The 20506-nt window shown below is 41.5% G+C and overlaps 1 protein-coding gene across 2 annotated transcripts in view; it reads left to right on the forward strand.

Moving 5' to 3' along the window:
- The window catches only part of NEDD9 (neural precursor cell expressed, developmentally down-regulated 9), a 181699-nt gene that overhangs the window by 151060 nt on the left and 10133 nt on the right, over positions 1-20506 (forward strand). For both annotated transcript variants that reach the window (XM_036026509.1, XM_028511336.2), the window contains one exon: positions 4465-4911. In XM_036026509.1, the coding sequence (XP_035882402.1) occupies positions 4465-4911 (447 nt within the window). The remainder of the gene's footprint in view (positions 1-4464; positions 4912-20506) is intronic.

Consider the following 20506-nt stretch of genomic DNA (forward strand, 5'->3'; position numbering starts at 1 on the left):
GGGAAACAGGAAGTGGTAACATGGAAGCCAGAATAGTTTCGAGAAAGTGCAGGATGGGATCCATGTTAGAGGCTGCTACAACTAAGGTTCCCTCAATTAGGATTTTTAAAATTAAATTCATTGGGGTGACATTGGTTCATATGGTCATATAGGTTTCAAGTGTACATTTCTGTGATACATGAGCTGTGTATTACACTGTGTGCCCACCATCCAAAGTCAAATCATCTTCTGTCACCATGTATTTGGCTCAAATAGGACTCAGGACCCTAAAGGTCAATTTCCAATTCTGATTAGAACCACAACTTTTGTAGCATATGTATTTAACTTTATTAAATACTATTCTAATTCGGGAAGCCTGAATTCTTTCTTGTCCTTGCTCTGCGACCTTCTTGCCAGGTAACTTTGGCAAATCATTAACTTCTTAAGCCTCATTTTTCTCATCTGTAAAGTAAAAGAGTTTAACTATAATTGTTTAAAGTTCCTCTGGCTTTCAGGTTCCGTGCCCAACTGTTTGGTACTTTGCCAATCCCAAGCTGCGTTTCTAACTGCCAATCTCTGGAGGTTAACCATCCAGCTGGATATAGAATTACATAGCTCTCTTATCTCTCCTTGATTTGTTTCTGTGTTGACCTTTCCTGCCATGGAGATAAATATGGGGGTGGGGGGTGAGAAAGAGTATATCTGCCTTTCCTGGGTTTTTCTAAGATACTCAGATAATCACCTTCTGACTCTATGGCCCTAAGGAAACATACCTTTGCACTGAAGGAGAGGGTTCCTCCACCTTCTCCTAGGCAGAGGAATTAACTCCTAATTTGCTGACTTACAAATTGCATGTGCTCTTTTGAATGAGATAGTTTGTGTTCTAGCTACACTTAATTTTGTTGTTATCATCTTACTGAACTCTTGCCCCAACACACTAAGTATTTTCAAAAGCCAAGCCCATGTTTTCTCCCACTTTTTGATGGATTGTACTCTGCTGGAATCTAATAATATTTTTTAAAAATTTGCTCAATAATATCATTAGGATTAGTATTGGTATTTTGTCTCAGAAGGTCTCTTGAATGTAACCAGCAGTTTTATTGCTGATGTTTGTAGGCAGATACTTGACAAGAGGTTGCAATGCCTAGAACTCATTATTAATTCAAAGCAATATTGTTTTAAGAGACAATTCTCCTAAATGTAAGTGTAAGCAAGGGAAATATCAGATATGTATTAAATAAATATACGATAGCATCAGTAGAATATGGTGTACCCTTGATTGAGAACTGAGAGGAGGCGAACAGCGTAGGGAGCCTAAGGCCAAAGTGCCATCCAGCAAATGAAATAAACAGTAACAGTAGCTTCCTAAATCTCTGGCAGTGTTAAAGTACTTGACTTGAGTTAACTCACTTAATTTTCACAGCAAACCTATGAAGTCGATGTAATTATCTGCATTCTCATTTTATAGTTGAGGAAGTTAAGGCACAAGGGGGAGAGGTAATCTGCCCTAGTTGCACAATTATGACACCAAGCCCCAAGAATCTGTTTATTTTAGAGAAATGACAAGAAGAATTGGTCATTTTTAAAGCTGTACTGAATGAAATATAATGGAATTGAGCCAAGTTAGGAGGACACTGTTTACTAGAGCTAACATGGAAAGGGACTTGAACCAAGAGACCAGAGTTCTCTCCTCATCTCTGACTCCAACAATGTGGCCTTAGTCAAATGATAAAATGTGACCCCCCACCCCAATCTGTTTTCTTGTCTGTAAAATGAGGAGGTTGGGTCCAAGTGTCTCTAAAGGTCTCTGGAGCTGGAATCTTTTGTTTGGGAGAGTGGCTAGGTATAGACATTAGCTCCCTGTAGCTTACACAGATATTAAATAACTCACTCCTCTTCAGCCAAGACTAAGAATATCTGTCAGTGTAGGAGGTGTCAAGATAGCACTGGGGGGTCTGGCACTAACAGCCATGACAAGCCCTCTTTCTAAATCCTGATCTCTGTAGGCAATAAGGAGGACTGCTGGGAAGTCATGCACAAATAGGAAAATTCGCCCACAGTGGCTCCATTAGCAAGGACAGTGGACTCTGAAAGTACTTCCAAAGAAGCAGCTCTTGAAGCACCTCTAGACACATTAGCATGCTGCTTACCAGGTTAGGGGAAGGACACTGGGACAGCTGACAAAGAAAATCCAGAACAGCCCTCACACAGGGACTTCTCTCCACCTCTAATCAAGCATGGTCCAGTGTTCTATGTCTGTGCTCCATGGAGTTCCATGGCTGTGGCCCAGCTCTGAAAGCCTCAACTTATTTATCCTGATGAAGTCTGTAGTCCTTTACCTTTCTACTGTTTTGTTTCCTTTCCTTCTTTGCTTTGAAGTCAAGGTACACAGCCACCCACACTTAGTTCCTGTAGAACTGACCTCTATTATTTATCACTTCTGATTTCATCTTGGGGCTTCCTTAGCAGCCATTTCCAATTGTTAAATGGGCCTCAGAAAAAGGAACAGAGGCTGGGTATGTGTGTGGAGGGGGTCAGCTCTCTCTCTCTGTTCTGTAGTCCCAATACACTCTGGTGGAGTAATTCCCTCGAATCATTTTGGTGCAAAGGACTAGAATCTTATTTTCTGTAATCTGTGACTTTTCTTTTAGGTTACAGAACATCCACAAGATGAAAAATGAGAAACAGAGGAGATTTTAGGATCATGACACATTCTTAAATAGTTCCTCAAAGCAGAATGGAATGGTGCATGATTTTATCTTTATATATGTGAACTTTTTAATTGTTAAAAGGAGCCCAAAGCTTCCTAGAATATAAATACTAAGTAAAATGTTCACCTGGAATACAAACCCTCAGTTTCCCTTTGGCTTCCCTTACTGCTTTCCTGGCTACATCAACTTCCTGGATCTCAAAACTTTCAAGAACAAGGACTTTAACCTTATCCTTAAAGAGCATCACCAGTCTTCCTGGGTACTGACTTCTATGGCTTTTATCTCGTTTCCTTAGCTTAAGTAGTTGCATTGACTGAGAGGAGTTTGGTTAACAGAGTAAAAGTAGGGCCTCTTCCCAACCCCTGACCAGAGGGGAGACTCCTTTCAGAGCACGACCACTCCGTAGCAGAGAACCAGTTCACAGAGCAATAGCTGCGGTTACAGGGCACAGTACAGGGGTAGATGATTAATGTATGTCAGTTACAAAGGAATGCAAAGCATGAAGCTCAAAGATGAAGTCCACATTTCTAGAAAAGAAAAAACAGGGCACAGAAGTCCAAACAACAACCCCAAGTTTCACTCTTATGTGAAGTCACAAACATGCTCCATGCAGTCAGCAGCCCCTCCTCCCCCAAATGATCATCATCACAATAACATCTACTAGTGTACCCAGACATTTTGGGGAAGCTCTGGAGAGATCGTTTTTAGTTTTCCGAGTGCTTGTGGTGAATTTACAACATTCCCTGACTCCTCTGTGTGCTGGGAAGGAAAAGGCATGTGGTAATGGCTGCCATCATGCTGCGAAACATTACTAACGCCAAGAAATGAAATCTTTGGAGCCTTTGAAAGGCTTCCAAGAATGTCAACACATACTGCCTGCCCACTCTCTGCTGAATGCCTACTTTGGCTGTCTGCTTAGTACTGAATGTACCAGACAGGCCTTCATACAAAGAGAGAGAGTGTTTTGGGCCCCTGAAAGGGGAAGGCACAGCCTTTCTGATGTGAATGGCGAGACTCAAGTAGTAGGAAATAGTGGCAGGGTGAGGAGGGACCTTCAGGAAAGGTATGAATAATAGACCAACAGAGAGAGATGGCATCTACCTACGTGTGATAAACTCTTTGTAGCTCCCTGCCATCAAATCTGGAGTTAGAGACTCCCGTCATACTATGCCCCATGCTCCATGATCATGGAAAAAATCCTTGCTTGGAGATTCTCCCTGTATCCAAGGACCTTGTGATCAACTGAGAATATAAATTTTTAACCACTGCTAAGGCACGTATAAATGTACTGTTGGTTCCATTTTAACACCAAATGTAAATGCTGTTTGTACTGTTTGTTATCAGGGATGTTCTTTGATTCTTCATGAAAAAAGTGAGAAATGTCAGTTATAGTACATGTGAATATCTTGGACTATTTTATTCCTTAAGCTGGCTTTAAGAAAGGCAGAAAAATGTTTTGTATATTGAACTATTCTCTGACTCTTTAGCAGTGCTACTCATAATTCCTTGGCACAGCATCTACTGCTAGAGGAAAGCTCTCTTGTGGTGTTCTAAGCTTTTCCAAGGAGGCAGTCTGATGTCATTGGTGGCAGACACAGAATGTATGTATCTGTCTTTTGTCTGCACCATCTGGTTTTCTCCTTACAGGATATCATTTAGATTTATTCCTGTCTTCTTTCAGGAGGTGCGCCCCTCCATAAGAGAAAGGGCTTTAGGTGTTAAAGGGACTAAGCTAATATTCTAAGATGATTTCCCTCTGTTCTTTCCTTCCTAGAATCTTATGGCAAGAGCCTTATATGACAATGTCCCAGAGTGTGCTGAGGAACTGGCCTTTCGCAAAGGAGACATCCTCACTGTCATAGAGCAGAACACTGGAGGACTGGAAGGATGGTGGCTCTGTTCTTTACATGGTCGGCAAGGCATTGTCCCAGGCAACCGGGTGAAGCTTCTGATTGGTCCCATGCAGGAGGCCTCCTCCAGTCAGGACCAGCCTACTCCTGGACTGATTCAGCAGACCTTTGGCCAACAGAAGCTCTATCAAGTGCCAAACCCACAGGGTACTCCTCGAGAAACAATCTACCAAGTGCCACCTTCCTACCAAAATCAGGGGATTTATCAAGTACCCATTGGTCATGGTACCCAGGAACAAGATGTGTATCAAGTACCACCATCTGTGCAAAGAGGCATTGGGGGCGCTAATGGTCCCCACTTTAGTAAAAAGGTGAGTGGACAACTGACTGAAATTTTGTTCCAATTTATTATTTTCCTTTATACTCAGAGCAATAGAAATGTTCCCAGAATAAGAACTTGACCCTTCTAAGAAGTATGTCTTCCAAGAAGTAAGTATATCTAAATGCCCTAGCTCGGCATTATTTTTGCATCATTTTTTCATACATTGGTCAGCAAAACTTTCTTGAGTTCCTACCAGGTGCCAATTACTGTTGACCAAAGGCCATAATAAGTTCCTGTGCCATTCCAGGTTATATGGGATTATTAAGTGTTCCTTTCTATCTCTCCGATAGATCTGCCTTCAGATCTAGGTTCTGCACTCAAATAGTTTCAGTCTTTTCGGTTTCTTCCTTAAATGGTACAAGGCACCAAATTTTGTACAAGCTCAGTGATGCAGCAAGGACCCTCCTTTCACCAAAAGCTGAGTCATAACCCCATTGGCCTGGCTGCACAAAGAACCCACCGGAAGTAGGGGAAGCAAGGAAGGAAGAAGCCGGGAGTGTGGGTCATGCCAACCAACTTCTTCTTCAGAGTTGCTAGCTTACAGTTTGACTCATTTAAAATACATAGATACTTGTATTTAGAAAGGAGCCATCCTCTTATTCTTCAAGTAATTTCTATAATAATGCCTGAGCCAGTGGGCGAAAACAGTGGAGCTGAGATATTTAGAAAGGTATCATGTTAAAAAAAAGATGAAAGGAAGGACCACCCTCTTCAGCACTCTGTATAATTCCAAATGCCTTAACAGTTTGAGATAAATAGAAATTTGTTAATTGAATGAATTTTAAGTATCTAGTATACTTTCATGCTTGTGATACAGTGATGAGTTAAAGGGTGAATAGAGCCTTCATGATGCTTACATTGTAGTGGGGGAACAGAAGCAAACTGTTCTGTTTGGTGCTGGGAAGAAAATAATGTCATTGAGTTTATGGGGGTAACAGCCACAACAACCGAGATGATGCTTATGTGAGCGTTACAAGGGAGGGCTTTTCTCTTTTGTTTACTGGCAAATTCCAAGGGTCGGTAAGTTTGGAGTTAAGAAGGGGACAATTTAACAGACTCAGAAAAGACTTTTGAATAACAAAAGATGCAGCTCCATGCCAGAAAGAGCTTGTTGGCTCTTAGAACACTACATATATGGGGTGCAGTGTCTCAAGAAAATCCAATACAAAATCTAAATTTACAAATCCATGTAAATTAGGGAATATCTATTTGCATGATAATGGAATCCTGTGTTGAAAAACAATGGGGGTGGGGAATTTGCTGTTGGATTTCTTAAATAACAAAACCACAAATGAATCCAAATTACCTCTTTTGCCTAAAGTATGCTTTACCAAACAGTTCTTGGAGCACATGTATGCCTAACCCGAGTGTGTGCACTTTAGGAGGAATCCCTCAAGAAGTAAACATCTTTCTGACTTGCATTGCCCAAGCCAATTATTCCTGTCCACAAAGAGACTGGCCATGACCTTTCAAAGTCATTACCCCATCAATTTCAAGTTCAAAGAGAAAGCCAAACCAGGCCTCTGTCTTCAGAGAAGAAAAAGAACGTTGAAAGGTGTAACTATAAATAAATAACATCTCTCATTCTTAGTCCCGGTTGTTTGCACCTTAAAAATAGCTCTTCCTTCATCTGAGCTAGTATGAGGCAGACAGGGGAGACCAGAACAGGAAATGCTTGGCTGAAAGGTGGTGGGGTCTAAACTTTCATCACAGTTTATTTTGGCAGGAAGGTAACATGTTTTCTTTTTTAGACTCACCCTTTTTATTTCCAAGTCTGAAAAACCTAAAACCTCAGACTTCTTCCCATTTTATTTGCTGTCACTACACTGCAGATTCCAGTCTATGACTCTCCATCCTGTTAGGGGGAGAGACTCTGACCATACCTTCCCTTGGATTGATGTTGGGGGCTGGGGTTACCCTTGGGGACTTGAACTCAACGTTATGTTTGTTTATTTTTTTTTAATTCTAAAATCAGTTAACAAAAGGTGGGTAGATGATTTCTGTAGGAGGAAGCCAATTTCTGAAAAGGACCCCTGCCAGCCCTTTCAGGGGATGCCAGCAGACCTTACTTGACCAGAGATCAGGAGGGGAGTACCCCTGGAGCCCTGAGCTGCTTTGAGCAGTGGGGGCCTAATGTGGTAACATGTGAGAATGGGCAGGGCGAGAGGCTCTTTTCTGCCAAACACCAAGTGTTCTGCAGGATATCCTGATCTCACCTGGAAGTCATCTTAGAGCCTTTGGTTCTCTAGGCTGTCTACCTCTGTCCTACTCACTAGATCTTTGGCTTACAAACCCCCCTCCCATGGGAGTGAGTTTGTCCTCCTCCCTTTCTTCTCCTGCTCTTCCTTTCTTCCTCTTTTCTTTCTCTTTCTCCTCCACCACCACCTCCTCCTCTTTCTCCTTCTCTTTCTTTCCCCACTTATTTCCCTCCCTTCCTTCCTTCCTTCCTAGTGGAGATGACTTGGCTGCTAAGAGATAAATTTAACTTTCTAGGTAACAGCAGCCATTTTAAAAACTTCTATCAATGTCACCCTCAGTGTAAACTTCTGATTCATATATTTGCAGATATCCTAATGAGTTAGGCAAAAGCCCCAAGAGTTAATCCCCACTATATTAGGGGGATCAGCCTGAGGGTGAGGGGGATGAGTTCTCATTGTAGCTTAATAGTCCCATGCCTACTTTCTTTTCAAATATCTCATCTATAAAAGGGTGGTGGACCAAGAACCAGACATTCTTGGTAGTTTAAGCTGTGGTCCTTAAAATCTTTTAAAGAAGAAAGAGGAAATAGTGGAATCTTGCTCTGAACCACTAAAGTATGGTTTTAAAATTTTAGAGATCATAAAAATCACCCATAGATGGAAGGAAGGTGAATTAAAATGCATATCCCCAGGCCTTTTCTGGGATTCTAAACCCAGGCCTGGGATTCTGCATTTTAGCAAACTCCTTAGATAGTTCTGGGGGAGGTAGTCCAGGACTCCACACTGAGAAGCACTGTGAAGGGACCATGTAGGGGTTGGATATATTCCAATCTGATTGTGATTCGGGACTTTCCATGATTAAAGATTCCCTTCATGTTGCAAACAGACTATTGGCTTCAGAAATTTTATCCACCACAGTTTTTTTCTACCAATGAATCACTGAGAGAAAGAAAAAGAGTGAATTCTGCCTTCTGTCACTACAACTTTGCTCTCTGGGAAACTCCAGCCTCTACCCACCTTCTTGCATCCCATCCATCTCAAAAGACATTTGTCATTCATTAAATCAGTGGTTAGGGAGAGATAATCATATAATACAATCCCCACCCTTTCATGAAATGAGGATAGCATGAGCACGGGCTGGGGATAGGCTGACTCCTGGTTCTGTTTCTTCATAGCTATTACTCCTCAGCAAGTTACTGAGCTTCTGTAGGCTTTTCTTTCTTCACCTGTACAATGGGAATAATCATAGGGTTGTTGTGAGACTTAAATGAAGCAACACATAGAAAGGACCTGGCACAGTGCTTAGCATAGCAGGGGCTTAACAGTATTAGTCTGCCTCGCCTTGTTCTTCTTTCCTTCCTCTGAGTTTATTTCGAACTGCATCAGCCCTGTTTGTGTTTCTCACTATACACCAAATATGCAAATACTTCAATGCCAGCACATAGGCTGTTCCCTTTGCATATGTGGCTCTCTGTTTCTACAAGATTTTTGCACAGAGTAGAAAAGAACTCCCAAAGTTATCTGGAAACCATATACACTGACACCTTTACTTAATTTCATTGGTCTTTTTCACTCTGAGTTTGTGTGCAGGGCCGTTTTATCCATTAGGCCTTGTGGGCAGAATGCCCAGGGCCTACGAGAATGTTTGAGAGCTGAATAAAAAACTTTGGCTCCAACCTATGAAACACAAAAACTGCAAAATAGAAATGAATAAACAGAAAAATGTGTAGGAAACAATATCATGTCAATCTCATTATTACATTTAGGGCTCATAAATATTTCATTACATTTGAAAACAATTTGTAGGTTAGATTTTTCTCACTTTGAAAAGATTTCTAAATATGTCCTATGATTGCCAAGAACTCAGGCAATTCTAAATTAAATGAGTTACTCATAGTCCAATAATTTGAAAAGCTGAATTATATTTTTTAAATGTTCTCGATTTTTTAAAGCAAAAATTCTCCTTCATGTGGTAGTATGGTTTGGAGTGGAGCCCCCAAACACCCAAAAGCCTATGGTCTACAAAGGTCTGAAACAGTCTCATTTCTCTGTTTTAGAGATCAATAAAACTGCCTCTTGAGTTCATCCATTTCATGCTTGATTTTTCTGGGGAGTTACGTGTATTTCTTTGATTATCGTTTGGACATGTTGCTTCTATTCTAAGTGGTGGAATTAGATTTACTTTGAGTCCTTCTGAAGATGATTATGGGCTAAATTGTAAACTCCATTAAGGCAGTCAGGGGCTGTGGCTGTGCCTTTACTGCTATAGGCCAAGCTGATAGCAAAGTCTTAGCACACAGATAACACCCAGTGAGCAAATGAGCAAGGCCAAAGCGAGAAATGAAGCATTTAATTTGAGTTGACCTTTAAATAAACTAAAAAGTGGTTCTGCTCTTATCACCCATTCACTGCCACATACGGTTCAAATCCCATCAGTCAGCTCATTATATTCTGTTATGACATATGTCACATTATACATGGTAGTTTTCCCCTAGAAGGTCTTAGAGAATGTCACCATCTGTTTTCTGTAATCACAACTATCTGTACACAAAACACGAACATCCAAAGCATGACTGATGGAAAGTTCAACTTGTCTGAAGACCTAACTTTTATGCATTTTGTCCAGTGTAGACAACAAGATCAGTTAATCCTTCTATAGTGACCTAAAAAGGAAAATGGCTTTTTTTCTACTGAGGAGCAGAGCTTCCTCTGTGTATACTATTGACCCACAATGCCTTTCTTCCTCTATTCTACCTGTGAACTCCCCTTCATACTTTAAGACCCATTTTAATGTCAATCTCCTCTGTGAAGCTTTCTGTCTGCACACCAGCATTGTCTCCCTCCTCCATGGTCCCAAAATATGTAGTACACATCTCTTAATCTCAAGGGCACTCGTGGGCTCATTAAAACAGTAGTGGTCTGCCATTATAGTGGGTATGATGGGCTAGGCTGGGGCAAGCAGTGCTTCAAGAACGGCACTGCTATAGGAATTCAGAAAATTCAAGTAATGTTAAGATTTATCTAGACTAGACCTCATTACATTATCTTTAAAGGCCATTCCCTACCTTCCAAAATGGGATACAGCATGTGTTGGCAGGAAATGATTCAAAGATTTTAGTCCAGTCTTCTAGGCCCATTCCTGAAAGGTAATATAAGAACCAGAAATAGATTAGCTACAATGTTTATACCTTCTTAGACACTGAGTCATCATGAATTACACATATACACAGACACATACGCACACACCCATAGTCAATGTTTAAGAGCAAAGGACTTCCCCTTATTGGGATTTGAAGCATTGTGAAATCTGGTTGCCCGGAGCAACACTCAGTTACTGGCCAACTAATGGCTGTATGTTAGCTGTATGATCTGTCTCCCAACAAGTAAAAATAGATTTAGAGGAAATGAAATTGCCCAGAGAAGATAAACCCTGACATTACCTCACTTTCTTTTATTCCCTCCTTACACACATACATATATACACCCCCTGAAAAACAGCAGGGTTTGACAGGACAGAAGGTACCTCTAGTTTCTTCACTTATAAACTCAGTAAAGTATGACCATGTTCTAGAGCTGTACATTTCTGTATGAAAATCGTCCTAATTTAAATGAATTTATTTCCTTAGCACATGGCTTGTTGAGCTATGCAGAGAAGTGAACTTTCATCTAAAATCTCTACCCTTGAGATTCAAGATAAATTTTAAATCTTACACAAAATTTGAAGTCCTTGAGCAATTCAAGGGCAGGACTTGATGATGAGCTCACTTTGAAAATGAGAAGTATCTCTTCCCCGTAGACTCACCCATGCCAGTGGAATGAGCAAACTGTAAGAGCTCCTTAAAAATGAACAAAGATCCTTTTTGTTTGGTCAGTGCCAAGGCCTACAAACTCAGTTGCAGTTTGTTACAAAGCTCAGAGATAATGAAATGTCTAAGAGTGCAGTGGTAACTTCTTATAAACCCACACGAAAGCAAACAGAGGTGATCTTCCCTTTTCAATGATTTCATGCTAAGTGACTGTGCTCCTCAAAGTGAATAGGTCAGATATTATGTGTATAGTATGATGTCACACTAAGTGGCTAATGCTGCACTTGTGAGGGAGAAGAAAAGAATACATTTATTTATTTGATTTGATGATGCTAGTCAAACTTAATACTGGCGGCCCACACCTTTAAAAGTGGATTTGTGTGAGTACATTGTGCAAAATGCAGAGCTAGATACCATCAGAAAGGCACTGGTGTCTCAACAGTTGTGCCACAAACTTAGTTGTCAAGGTATACTCCTAGAGAGGTGTCTTTCTCAGAAGTTGTAACTCCAGTAAGAGTACAAAGGAGTCCTCTCTTCCAAGGGACCCTAGGGGCGATCAGTTTTTGAAGAAAAGACTCCTTTAGCAACACCATTGTCACATCTGATTTATTTGAATAATTTTTGTAATATTAGGTCTTCTCAAAGCAGTGTGTGCTTAAACCAGCTGTTTATCAGAATAGTTATTTGTCTTCAAATTTACCAACAATCGACTGTGTAGCCTTTAGCATGTTATTAAGTTACTCACTCATTTTTCAAGATAGTTTTAGGTCTGGGGTTGACTCATCCTGGCCAGGTGGCTCAGTTGGTTGGAGCTCTGTCCCATACACTAAAAGGTTTGATTCCTGATCAGGGCTCATACCTAGGCTGTAGATGTGATCCCCCATTGGAGTGTGTGTGGGAGGAAACCAGTCGATGTTTCTCTCTCTCTCAAATCAATAAATATATCCTCAGGTGAGGATTTAAAACATAATAATTAATAAATCATTGAAAAAATAAATACATAAAGTGGCATCGAGTCAAAGGTACCTTTGAACTTTGGCTCCATGTTGCAGACATTATGTCCAGAATCTCATCTACTCCTCTCAACAGCCTCCTAAGGTGTTCCTCACAACCTTCACTTCACAGGATAGGAGCTGAGGTCTGAGAAGTTAACTTGCTAAAGGACATAACTCTACTAAGAGGCAGAATTGATATTTCAGGCTACGTCTGCCTGACTCTGAAACTAATAATTTTTACATCCTGGCTTATGGTTGGTGTTGCCAAGCCCTAAAATAAAAGGGCACATTTAGACACTTCATTAGCAAGTCCAGCTCACCAGAATCCTGGGTGCTAAAAAGCATCCTGTGGGCCAGGAAGAATTAAAGTCACTCCAGAAGACTCCTACCTCAGATCCTTAGAGTAGCCTCAATGCTGAGGGAAGCTGAGTGAAGAAATGTAGAAATGCCACCTCCCAGCTGCAGTGGTCAGTTTCACGCGGGGCCGATCCAGAAGTACTGAACAGGTGATTACGCTGATATAAAGTCTGGGGTGTGCTGCTGAGACCATTGCTGGATGGGCTTTCTCTGCCTTCGGAAATACAGTCTTTTCAAATTGCTTCCAATGGATAACTTCATTTAACCAGGTAAAGTTAAATCTCCCAGAGTGGGCTTCCCAATAAAAGGGGCATCCCCAAAAATAAGATACCCAGTTTTTAGGTTTTGCTTCTCAAGTAAAGAAGTAACTTTCTTTGGGAGTATTTATTGTGAAATTAGAAAAGTAGTAAAATTTTTACATGTCTTATTAATATAGGCAACAGAGCATTCTGCTGGACTGCTGGATCCAGCTAACCAAGGTCCTTATTTCTTCTCTGTCATCAAGGAGCTGAATAACCTCTCTGAACCTTAGTTCCCTCAGCTGTGAAATGGGGAGTAGAGCTGCATTATCTTTAATGATCTTTGCTAAAATTGTATGACCCAAGTGATCTCATCTGATTCCACCCCCCCCACCCCCCCGCAAGCTTGTTGCTTGAAAAGTTTAATGAAATGACCTGGCCTCAGGATTGTTAAATAAAAGAAACTCAGGTGGTAATATAAATTTCAGTTGACCTCTAAGTGTTGACAAATCTTTCATACCCTTCCCTTAGGATCCGGTCCACCTTCCTACCTAGAACCACAGTCTCCTTTAGAAGACAGAACCCTGTCAGTAGAAAGCAAGGAGCAGGCAGGGACACAGGGGGAGGCTTGGGATATGCTAAGCCAGGGAGAATGAGAGTTTGCAGACCAGCTCCTGTACTGGGTCTGGGTAAGAAAGACTCTTATCCCTTCTTTGTTACCAAGAGCTAAGAAAATACTTTGTCCTGGAACTCATTATTTTCTGCCCATTTTCCTCTGTTTAATCCTCTTGGTTTGGCAGAAGCCCTTGGTGTTTCTTGAAGCGACAGCTCTGGGTCAGCCCCCTTCAGAACTGGCACCAAGTTCTGCCACGTGATCAGTGTGCTCCATCAGCCATTGTGTCTTCTCCCAGTTAAGTCGTGGGAGGTCTCCTTTTCAAGGAACAAACGATGCCCATAGGCATTTGGGTCCAGAAATTTTCATTCCTTCTCTCATTTCCATAATTACATCCCCTTTAGAGCATCAGTGGGCATCTCTCTAAAATCTGTTTCAAAATCTAGATTTAGTGCTTTGTGTCCTGTTGAATTTATTTGGACATCAAAAGAACAAAAATGCTTGTGCCTTTTCTAGTTTTTATTCAAAGAACATTTTGGTCCATGGGATATTTAAAAAGAAGAAAAAGAAATGGCTTTGGTATACCCAACTGTCACGGGCTGTATTCAGCTTTGTCCAGAGAAAGACCTCAAGCACTTAGGAACCCAGACGTCATTTCCCATCCTGTTCTTTCACGTTAAATGCTTCTAGCTGCTCTTTGGCGCTTGGTCACTCCATAACTAAATATTGCTTTAGTGCTAGCTGCACAAAGAGCTTCCTGAGAGCAGCAGGGGAGACGTGCTAGGGCCTTAACAATCAGGGTACTGTTTCCACTGAGTGGTTCGCCGCCCAATGCTGTGTCAAATGAAAGTGACCCAAGAGCCCCGCTCTACTTCTGAGCTTTCATTTGTGACTTTTTCCTCATTTGGAAAAAGAGACTAGCTGTATAGTTCTAGCATAAAATCAAACATCAAAATGTCTTTACAGGAGAGTATATTGCTTCCCAATAGTAGGGAGAAAAATCTTGATGAGCACAAGATAAACATTAGGAAAGGTTAACTATGGCCATGGCCCAGGAAGGTGGCTTTTTACAGCCAGACCCAGTTTTCATTATATTGTTGCTATACAAGTAAATAAATGAGCTCACTGCTGCACCCGAGCTGGGCAGAGAAAATTTATAGAGAATTAATAAATCCAGCGTAGGCAACATGTGGCTTTCCCTCTGGTCATAGAAAAGCAACTAGTAATCTTGGATTTCAAACAGACAAACTTCTATAACTTTGCAGTTTCTGAAAATTGGATCCAAGTTCTAGTGGGCAGGCAGTGATAATAGTAATGTTTCTTTTCCTAGGGTACTCTTTTAAGGGAAAGGGTTACACAGTTCATGGGCTTGAAGACAAAGAGGTTATTATAAGATCTAATAAATACTGTGGTGGTTCTGTTAATGCTTTTTAAGGGCATTTAAGTGAAATAAGTCCTTTCCAACAGGCAGTTTTAGAAGTCTAAATACTCTTGTTAATGCATGAAACCCAGAGATAAAAATAAACAAAGTTTAAAATTATAAGGAAAACAGGGGGTTTGGGGGAATTAGAGATAGATAGAAAGCAATCTAATTTTACTTTCTACATATGCCAAGAAAAATGCAAATCGATGACCGCTAGTCAGTGAAGCCTGCTTTTGAATTCTGACAGTCTTAAGTACTGTTAATGGTGAGGTTATAAGTCTGTACTATAATTGTTATGGCACAGTGGCACTTTTTAACTTGTTATCATATACGTGTTCTATTTCCTGAGCACCACCTGCGTTGCCCAGTTCTTGGCTAGGCCTTGGGGCAGAACACCAGGAGCTGGTTACACATATTCATGCTCTGCTAGATTCAGGGGTTAACTCTATTAGTTAATTATTAAGGCTTTATCTAGATATCCTTTTCACTGTCTTTGTTCTTCTCTGGAGTTTCTGGTAGCATGGGAAAGAGGGAAGGAATCAAAACAAGGATGAATGTTGGAAGAGAGAGATGAGAAGTTGTGATAAGTCACTGAGTGGTAGGGCTGGCATCAGAAAAAAAGCACAGCTGACTGTGGTGAGATCTGAGGCCCTATGAATCGGCTCTTGCAGGATTCTTGGTGGGAAAGGAGGATCTGCCTTCATGAATGGTACAGCCTGCTCCCTTCCCCCAGCACTCCACTGAACTGTCAGCATGCAGTTGAGAAGCTGAAGTTCTCCCAAACTCAGGGCCTCTGCTGCTGAGATGCCCCCATCCCAGGCTCTGCTTTAAGGATGAAAAGTGGATGCCCAAGGAAAGAAGCCCTCAAGTAGACTTGCCAAGACCTTGGTACAAGTGTTACCATGTGGATAGAAGTTGTCTTGTGAGAAGTATTTTGCTTCTAGACATTCCAGATACGGATGTGCCCTACTTCTTGGTGAGACCCTATTGACAAACCCAGCTTGTGATCTTCCGCTGAAAAAGCCTTGTCTGAAGAGAAATTCCGTCAAGTGCCCTGGGTTTTGGACCCTGTCATCTTTCTCTTAGATAAACATCTTTATCTCTAAGCCTTATAAAGCATGTTTTCTCCTGGGGTTTTCCAGTGAAGTGTGTCAGGCTGTTATAGTGATAGTAGTGACAATGGCAACACTGATGTGACCAGAGTAAAACAGTAACCCAAATAAAACTACTGCTGGTTATCAAGGCCAAAGTCTCTTGCCATTTACTGCTTTGATTTCAAATCCTCATTGTCTCATAGATCTCACGAGGAACAATCTATGCATTTGTGTAGATTCATTTCTTTCTATCTGAGTTGAATTTAAGAGTGATCAAATTTTGTTTTCTTCCATGGTTTAATCGGGAAACATTTTGAAGGAAATGGCCTTAAGAGCTGAGATCTGTGATCATGAAGACACAAACAACATCCTCATCATATTTTAAAAAAAAGCGAGAAGAGGCTGTTGTCTTTTTTCCCTGTCTTATCTTCTACTGTCTTGGTTATCTTTGTGTGTTAGACATTGTATTTTTTTAATATTTGTAGAAATCATTTAAAGAAATCCTACAAAGATATTCTCTACTTCCAGAGATAATTTTATTTCCGTCTGCCAGCCTCATGGGCACACATGATTCTAATTTCAGACTTTGAGATGTTCTTGCCAACCCCGATGATTTAAAACCTAGCCTCAGCCTACACAAGGGTGGGTTCACTTCCAGTTAATCCTACTTTCGTTTGCAGCCCTTAAGATCCCAATTCAAAGTGGGGCATGGTTATCAAGGTCCCTAGCTTGGTAAGCCACTACGTACAGTTCAATATTCCCCCTCGTCCTAGAAAGGTATAAAAAGCACATGTAGCATCTGAGACAACAGTTTCAGATCAGCAAATGCTCTAAGGGAAAATGCAACCTCAAAATTTGGGCTTACCTCTATGAATTCTTCCTCTACTTCCAAATTTTGACCTGGTGATCCTTAACTATCTTTTAGCTCTTTGATGCTATTAAGAAAAATTTTAATGTCTTTTCCTCATTTTCTTAAGCTGTCTTCAGTAGGATGGTTAATCTAAATAAACTAATCCACAATTTAAGTCCAGAGTTAAAACAGGTCAACCTAGATAACAACTGTATTAAAAATAGCTAAGGCTTAAGGGTTTACTCTGTGCTGAGTACTTTATGCACTTTGTCTCATTGAATGCTCATAGAATCCTATAAGCATTTTTACTGTCATTTTACTAATGGGGAAATAGGCTTACAATAGACAGACATGTGGTCATGTCCTCACAGCTAGTAAGCGGGAGAGCCAGGATTTAGATCCAGCTCTGTCCGAGTCCAGCTGAGGTTCTCAATCACTCCCCTCATCAGACCTAATCCTTTCAGTGAGCTAAATGCCCAGTGCGGCCATGGTCTCTGCTACTCAGCTTCCCACGACACAGGCCCATCACATATTCTCATAACTAGAGAAAGCTTGACTCTGTTCCTTTCTATGGTATTTTTCTTCTGATGTTAAGGTAAAAACATCAGCAGTGTTTTGATCTCTTTTTAGAAAACTCCCCCATATGTTTCTAGCTGTGGCCGAGAAGAACACAGGTGTTTGTGTCTCCTGCAGGCTGTAGACTGGGGAAAGGGAAAATATCTGGGGGCCCTACTGGGTCTCCGATAGTGGTTTGCACTAAATAGTGGTTCAGGTGACAGTTATTCCATGGTTCTGATTTCTCAGCTTTATATAACAGTCTCTCTGCTTTCTTGTCTCCCAAAACTACCACGCATGGTTGATAAGACACAGTTATGCCCCTTTATCCCTTGGGTCCCACTCAACTAAAAGCTAACTTCTCCTATAGCCAACCTTACTCCATACAGGCAGACTTTGTTTAGTGTCCTCTCCAGTTCCACATCCTCCTGCTTAAGAATAGCCTTGACCTTTCCTTTAGTTTGTTAATATATTCAATCAATACATTTATTTAAGACCTGATATATTCAAGGCATTGTGCTAGGTCCTGCTGTTTAAATACAAATGAAGAAAAAATGGCCCCTGTCTCCACAGTGCTGAGACAGGAGGCACTGAAACAGCCAAACCGCAAGTGACAAGTACCTGTAGATGTGTATGGGTGCACGCTCTGCTGGGGGAGTGCCAAGGAGGGAGCTATTATGTCTGTCTGGGAAGGCATCATGGGAGAGAGGCACCCTGCTTGGCCTTGAAAATTAAATAAAGTTTGATTCTGAGGAAAGGAAGAAGAGCACCTTGACAGAGACACAGCAGGAATGAAGGTGCAGAGGTGTGAAGGCAGGGTGTGAAATAAAAAAACTGAGACGCTCAGTCTTGCCAAGACATAGAATTGGTAGGGAGCTCCTGGGTCCCGCCCTCAGAGGCTTTCAACGTACTGAAGGAAGAAGACAGAAATACACAAATGAAGGCAAAGACTGGTACCCTGGGGGCCAGAGAGATGGTTACTTTGGCCAAGACACTGTTTGAAATATTTGAGCCAATTTTGAAGATTTCACATAAAAATCCAGATTTCTGGTTTGTTCTGAAACTTGAAAGATCTGGGAACACAGGGTATATTTTTTCAGGATGGCAGTTGGCTGGAACTGAGGACTGCCTGCCTGTTTTCTGTAGGGTGTGAGTTCTGTCTTGCCTACACAACCTGGCTTGCTTCTCCCTTCGCCCTCCCTGCTCAGCCCCAGCGGGCATATGAGCGGCAGGCCTTTGCTCTCTCCAGGTGCAAGCCGAGCCACACCAAGTGTGGAGGTACAGCTGACGGACCCTGAAGTTCTCTCTTCCAGCTTGCTGACTCCCACATGGATTGGTTTTCAGGGTTCCCTAGACCCGGCTACTACCCTAAAGACAGACTTCTCTTCTTTAAAATTTCAGCATGCATGGCTCTCATAATTATGAGATGTGGAAGTATTTAAAGCATCTCTAAAAACAGCTCATGCTGCCCAGGATCTGAGACTCAAAATGGTGTAAATCAAACACATCAAAGTGTGGGGTGGGGCAGGTCATGTCTGTTTGCTTGTTTCTATGCAAGCCGATTAATTAGAGAGCTAACAAAACCCTGGTCTCTGGACTTTTAATCGTAGCCTGCCAGGGCCCAGCCTTGGAGATTTATTTAATGGACTCTCCCTGATCTAAATGTCTACAGTCAGCCCTTCTTCTCTGCTTCATAGCTCTTCTCAGTGTGCACCTTCAGACTCCTCCGTTAGTTGACTAGCATTAGAGGAAGGGCAGATTCCTCATCAGGACAGAAAACCCACTTTCAGAAAATGCAGGTCCTCCTCCAGGGTAATGAGGAAAGCAGGTGGCGAGAGCCCTAGGAATCTCACAGTTTAGCCCCCTTTTGCAGCAACACTAACGTACTAAGAGGTCAGTTTGGTCAATTCCTAAGTCTAAGCTCTTGTAACTATAAATACATACATAGAATGAAAGGAATGCAGAGAAGAAAAACAAACTTGAGAGAGAAAGGAAATGAGAAACATAACTTGATTTCATTGAGAAAATCAGTTTTAAAATGCCCTTTGTGTAGCAATTCCATCGTTGCCTTGCTGTGCAGTTGCCTGGGGGGGATTCTTCCAAAACTTATGTACCCTGAGCTAGACCTTGGTGTTCCTGGTAGGCTGAGGTTCAGTAACTGGGGATAGTGGAAAGGTTTTTTTTATTATGTCAACCAGGAAGAAAAGGCCTGATGAACCACAGAACTGGATACTTTGTAAGGTACAGAACAGTCAGCACTTTCCTCTGAGGAGGGAACACGCAATTGGCATGAAAGTGACCCAAGTAATGGGCTGAGGAGGAGAGCGTCCAAAAGTAGATTCCAGCTCCATGTTCTTTCAAGAGTCACACAGTGGACTGATGTATGCCCTGGATGTGTCTGACCAGATGCAAAAAGCTGGTCCCCCATTTAAATGCCATTCGTGGACCGATGCAAATTAGATGGTAAAGTCGGGAATGCTGGAAATGGGGAGGTTGTATGTTGTTGGCTTTATTCCCCTGTGGTTTTCACCATCTGTTTTTTTTAATGCATAAACAAGGAAAATGACTGGTTTGGAATACAAAGTTTTTTAAAAAACAGGTGACCACAGGCATCCTCTAAATGAGGAAGAGAGAGCAAGTTGGGGTTCTGTGACATTTGTCAGGAAGTGAGATGTTAAATACCGGGTAGCATTAATGCTCTGCCAGGGAAGACCCACAAAGCAAAGAAAAAGCCTTGTCCGTGCCCCCACCTTCCTGAGGTCATGCCATGTGTTTACATTTCACCAAGGGTTATTTTCAGATACCAACACAACCCAGCCCCCTCCCTTCTTAAACTAAAGATGAAGCTGTTTAGCTGGCCTGTAGCATAGCCAGCCTTGGTTTTCAATTAGCGTTATTGCTAACTTGGCAACCTTGGATAGAATCCACTCTTAGAAACTTTTAGAATGAACAAAAGCTGCATTGTGAGTGTGTTCTATTATAAAAGCAAGATAGAGAGCTATAAATATAGGAACTGATGAGATAGACTAAGAGAAGATACTTCATTTCTCTCCTCAACAACAGTGAAAAAATTATGTAAGAGCACTAGGAACACAGTGTGTTTTTCTTGAGCAAAGGGCATCCTGCTTTAAAAAGGACGATTTGCTCTGCACAATATAGCAGTCACTCGATAAAACGGTTCTGTATGCTCTGTGCCAACAAACCTTAAAGCAATAGATTCCTTAGTTAAACTGCAGGCAGTGGAGAGATTTGATGGGGGTGGTAACTGCATACTTGCATACTAATCTCTTTTACCTTCATCACAAGAAGCAATCAGCCACAAGCACCTGGGATTTAAAACCAAATTGAACTTGGGCATTTTAAAGCCCCTGGGGAGAAGAGCATTGGTGCATTTGGCTGAGTTCCACCCACTTCGGCATAAGAGGACAGACATGAGCATTTTTCACATAGTTTT

The sequence above is a fragment of the Phyllostomus discolor genome, chromosome 5 (genome assembly GCF_004126475.2).
Source record: "Phyllostomus discolor isolate MPI-MPIP mPhyDis1 chromosome 5, mPhyDis1.pri.v3, whole genome shotgun sequence".
In the NCBI taxonomy this organism is placed as follows: domain Eukaryota; kingdom Metazoa; phylum Chordata; class Mammalia; order Chiroptera; family Phyllostomidae; genus Phyllostomus; species Phyllostomus discolor.